Source organism: Gekko japonicus, unplaced genomic scaffold (assembly GCF_001447785.1).
Source record: "Gekko japonicus isolate JY-2015 unplaced genomic scaffold, Gekko_japonicus_V1.1 scaffold5594, whole genome shotgun sequence".
NCBI lineage: Eukaryota > Metazoa > Chordata > Lepidosauria > Squamata > Gekkonidae > Gekko > Gekko japonicus.
In genome coordinates, this window is record NW_015176607.1 from 31,609 (window position 1) to 36,595 (window position 4,987).

Consider the following 4,987-nt stretch of genomic DNA (forward strand, 5'->3'; position numbering starts at 1 on the left):
CTTCTTCTTCCTGGAGAGGCCGGGGATTGAACTTGAGAACGTCTGCTTGCCAAGCAGAGGCTCTTCCACTGAGCCAGAGCCCCTCTCCATTTAGATAAATAAGAAGCACATACACAGAACTAACAATTGAAAACAATTGAAAACAGGGCAGGAAGGAGGGATCTCTGAAGGAATGTCGAACAAAGCAACAAGCAAAGCCTGATGGTTTAACCGGAGATGCCGGGGATTGAACCATTCCAAGCGGATGCACTGCCACTGAGCCACTGAGGTCTTTCATATCACCTCCTACCTGGTCCTTTTAACTGGAGATGCCGGGGATTGAACCTGGGACCTTCTGCATGCCAAGCGGATGCTCTGCCAACTGAGCCACAGCCCCTCCCTATGGCTCTCCAGGGTCTCAGGCTGAGGTCTTTCCCGTCACCTCCTGCCTGGTCCTTTTAACTGGAGATGCCGGGGATTAAACCTGGGACCTTCTGCATGCCAAACGGATGCTCTACCACTGAGAGGGAAACCCAGCACCAACCCGGTGGAACTCCCTGCCAAATGATATCTGTGCCCTGTGGGACCTAGTTCAGTTGCGTCGGGTTTGTAAGGCAGAGACGTTCACCAGGCCTTCGGTTGAGGACAGCAACGTCTTTTAATCAGTCCAGCCTGTTTTCCACTCACCTCCCCCCCCTTAGGGTAAGGACAGATTGATTTTAGACGCCATCTGGACGGTATTGAAACTGTATTTATATCTGTTTTTGCTGTTTTAATTAATTGTATTTTGTGCTTGAAATGAAGAGTCGGTTTGGTGTAGTAATCAAAAGCACGGACTCTATTCTGGGAGAACCGGGTTTGGTTCCCCACTTCGCCACATGCAGCTGCTGGTGTGACCTTGGGTCAGTCACAGTTCTCTCAGAGCTGTCCTTTCAAGGGCAGTCCTCGAAAGAGCTCTCTCAGCCCCACCTATCTCACAGGGTGTCTGTTGCGGGGAGGGGAAGGGAAAGGAGATTGTAAACAGCTCTGAGACTACTTCGGGTAGTGAAGGGCAGAATGTGAATCCAATCTCCTCTTTTCCCTCTTCTTCTCATCCGTATTCCTGAATGCTGTACACAGCCCTGAGCCGCAAATGTGAGGGAGGATGGTCTAAAAAGCCAGTTTGGCGTAGTGGTTAGGAGTGCGGACTCTAATATGGGAGAACCGGGTTTGATTCCCCACTTCCTCCACGGGCAGCTGCTGGGCGACTCTGAGACTCCTTCAGGTAGTGAAAAACGGGGTATCAATCCAATCTCTTCTTATGCTAAAAAAAAAATTGAATTTATAAATAAATAAATAGTTCTCATCAGGAGAAAGAAAAGGCTTGGCTAACAGGCCTGGGTCTAGAGGAGGGTAGTATAAATGGCTGGAGGCAGGGGTCGTTTCGTAGAAAAAGAGGTGCGGGAGCTCATTAGCATAACCCATTAGCATGACTTATTTGCATATGCCACACCCCCTAACATCACCGGAAGTGTGTCAGAAGGCAACACCCACCGCTCAGGCTCCACTGGACTGTTTTGGCTATTGGGCGGGGGGGGGGATGTGCAGATCTGTCCTCGCAGAGGAGGGAGAGCTTGTACCTGAATAAAACTTGGTCTTAAAGGTGTCACTGGACTGTTTTGGATTGCTATCTGGCTGCTTCTTGCTCCTTGTGGCCTGGGGCTGCTGGGAGCGGGGGTGGAGCTTGTTGCATGTCTCCGCCCCCTAGGCTCTTTACTGCTGGAGCTCCGCTCCTGTGCGCTCCTGCAGGAAATGACCCCTGGCTGGAGGTTTGGAAAACAAAAGAAGGACACACAAATGGGATGGGGCGTGTTTAGCCTTTAGAAGAGAGGGTTTTTCAAATGTGAATTAAATCATTTGTTAGCCCCTTTTCTTCCTTACAGTTTGAAGCGGTTTACAGTACAGATAAAGCACATAAAATAAAATGCATTAAAAACACCACAAGCAAAATTTTAAAGTCACAAGTTCAGGACTGCTAATAGCGTAGCCACATGCAGTCCTGAAGACCTCAACTGCCTCCTAAAGGCCCGCAGGGGGCCAGGCACACCTCCCTGGTGAGGTCGTTCCATAACCTTGGGGCAGCCACCAAAAAGGCCCTGTCTCGTGTGCCTGCCAGACGAGTTTCTTTGGTTAATGGGACACCCAGGAGGGGACTCTCCCTGTGATCTTAACTCCTGGGCAGGAACATATGGGAGAAGACAATCCTGCTGATACCCTGGTCCCAGGCCTTGTAGGGCTTTAAAGGCTGAGGGGAGACATGATTGGAGAAACGACGATGGAGGGGTAACATGATAGAAGACCTGGTGGACCTCCTGATGGCGCCTGGGTTTTGGCCACTGTGTGACACAGAGTGTTGGACTGGATGGGCCATTGGCCTGATCCAACTTTGGCTTCTCTCTTAATGTTCCTATGTCTGGGGCAGGGATGCTCTGTCTTCTTGGTGCTTGGGGGGGCAACAGGGGGAGGGGCTTCTGGAGTTCTGGCTCTGCTGGCGGACCCCCCGATGGCCCCTTGGTTTTGGCCACTGTGTGACACAGAGTGTTGGACTGGATGGGCCTTTGGCCTGATCCAACATGGCTTCTCTCTTATGTTCTTATGTCTGGGGCAGTGATGCTCTGTCTCTTTGGTGCTTTGGGGAGGGGGCAACAGTGGGAGGGCTTCTGGAGTTTTGGCCCCGCTGGTGGACCTCCTGATGGCCCCTGGGTTTTGGTCACTGTGCGACCTAGAGTGTTGGACTGGATGGGCCACTGGACTGATCCAACATGGCTTCTCTCTTAATGTTCTTATGTCTGGGGCAAGTGATTCTCTCTGTCTTCTTGGTGCTTGGGGGGCCACAGTAGGAGGGCTCCTGTAGTTCTGGCCCCGCTGGTGGACCTCCTGATGGCCCCTTGGTTTTGGCCACTGTGTGACGCAGAGTGTTGGAATGGATGGGCCATTGGCCTGATCTACTGTGGCTTATCTCTTAATGTTCTTGCGGCTTGGGCAAGTGATGCTCTGTCTTCTTGGTGCTTGGGGGGGCACATTGGGAGGGCTTCTGTAGTTCTGGCCCCGCTGGTGGACCTCCTGATGGCCCCTTGGTTTTGGCCACTGTGTGACGCAGAGAGTTGGACTGGATGGGCCACTGGCCTGATCCACCATGGCTTCTCTTATGTTCTTATGTCTGGGGCAGTTTCCGGTGGTGTAATTCATGGGAACGCACCCATATTGTGTTAAAACTGTCTTATGCAGGTGGGATAGCTCATGAATAATGTTACTAATACCGCCCTGACCTGGATAGCCCAGGCAAGCCCTGTCTCGCCAGATCTCAGAAGCTAAGCAGGGCTGACCCTGGCAAATGCTTGGAAGGGCGGCCTCCAAGGAATACCAGGGTTGGGACGGACAGGCAGGTAATATCAAGCCACCTCTCTGAAACGTCCTAGCCCCCAGTAGGGGTTGCTAGAAGTCACCATGACTTCCAGGCTCACAAGCTCTCCCCCCCCATTTCAAAAATAATATTACTAATAATTAGAGTGCAGGGGGTTGGACTAGATTTTTATTTATTTATTTATTTTCATACTTATACCCCGCCCTCCCCAGTGGGCTGCAGGTCCCTTCCAACTCTAACATTCTATGATTCTATGATAATATTTACGTGCAAGCACAAGATGGTATAACTCTCCTTATTAATGAGATTTTTTCTGTCCCCCCCCCCCAAAGTGTTAGCGTTGCTTAGCTGTTAGAGCAGTGGTTCTCAACCTGTGGGGTCAAACGACCCTTTCACAGGGGTCGCCTAAGACCTTCGGAAAACACAAATTTTCGGTGGTGTTATGAAAGCAACGAAAATAATTTTATGCTTTGGGGTCACCACAACATGAGGAACTGTATTAAAGGGTCGCGGCATTAGGAAGGTTGAGAACCACTGGGTTAGAGTGTTGGATCTAGCATCTGGGAGACCCAGGTTCGAATTCCCAAAGGATGCCAGGCTTGCTGCCACCAGGGGCAGGGCCTTCTCAGTGGTGGCTCCATACTGGTGGAGTGAGCTCCCGGAAGAGATCGGGGCCTTGCGGGACCTTTCACAGTTCCGCAGGGGGCCCGCAAGACGGAGCTCTTCCGCCAGGCTCTCGATTCAGGAGCCGCCACCACTATTACCATCCATAATCTTAACCACGAAGCCCTGGCCCTTGGCATTGACGTCTTGCCTGTGCCGCCACTCGCATTAGGAAGAGCACTGAGCAGAAGAAATTGTTTAGACCTTGTAGGCTCTCTTCAGGACGACATCTTAAGCCATCAATGAAACATCACCAGCACTTTATGATCTATGATCTATCTATAATTGACTCGTTTTAAGATGATTTTATGTGGATTTTAATTGTTCTTTATGTGTTACTCAGTGTAAGCCGCCCTGAGCCTGCCTTTGTGGGGAGGGCAGGGTACAAATTAAGTAAATAAATACCACTTCAGCTTGCTGGGTGACCTTGGGCCAGTCACTCACTCTTCAACCTCACCTACCTCACAGGGTTGTTGTGAAGATAAAATGGGGGAGAGGTGAATGACGTAAGCCACTTCGAGTCCCCGTCGGGCGGGTAGGTGGGGGGTATCAATAAGTAAATAAATGAAATGTTTGGAGTTAAAACCTCGGATCTTGTTTTGCAGGCCCGGGCGGAAGCGTGACTATTCCCCCGTCCCTTGGAGCCAGTACTTCGAGTCGATGGAAGACGTGGAGGTGGAGAGCGACTCCGGCAAAGATATATCCTTTTCTCTCTCTCTCTCTCTCTCTCTCTCTCTCTCTCTCTCTCTCTCCATCCCTGCCCCTTGTTGAATTATGCCTGTCACGGGAGCAGTTTTGGATCCCGGTAGAAAGTTCTTTGCAAGAGCCAGTTTGGTGTAGTGGTTAAGTGCGCGGACTCTAATCTGGGAGAACCGGGTTTGATTCCCCACTCTTCCACTTGCACCTGCTGGTGTGACCTTGGGTCAGTCACAAGCTCTGGCA

General features: G+C 51.0%; 1 protein-coding gene across 1 annotated transcript in view; it reads left to right on the plus strand.

Annotated features, from left to right (window-relative positions):
- Positions 1-4,546: 4,546 nt before the first annotated feature.
- PPME1 (protein phosphatase methylesterase 1) overlaps positions 4,547-4,987 on the plus strand; it is a gene marked incomplete at its 3' end in the record, with an annotated part of 8,130 nt that continues 7,689 nt past the window's right edge. Inside the window, exons 1-2 of the mRNA XM_015427529.1 lie at positions 4,547-4,551; positions 4,651-4,744. Coding sequence (XP_015283015.1) covers positions 4,547-4,551; positions 4,651-4,744 — 99 coding nt within the window. The remainder of the gene's footprint in view (positions 4,552-4,650; positions 4,745-4,987) is intronic.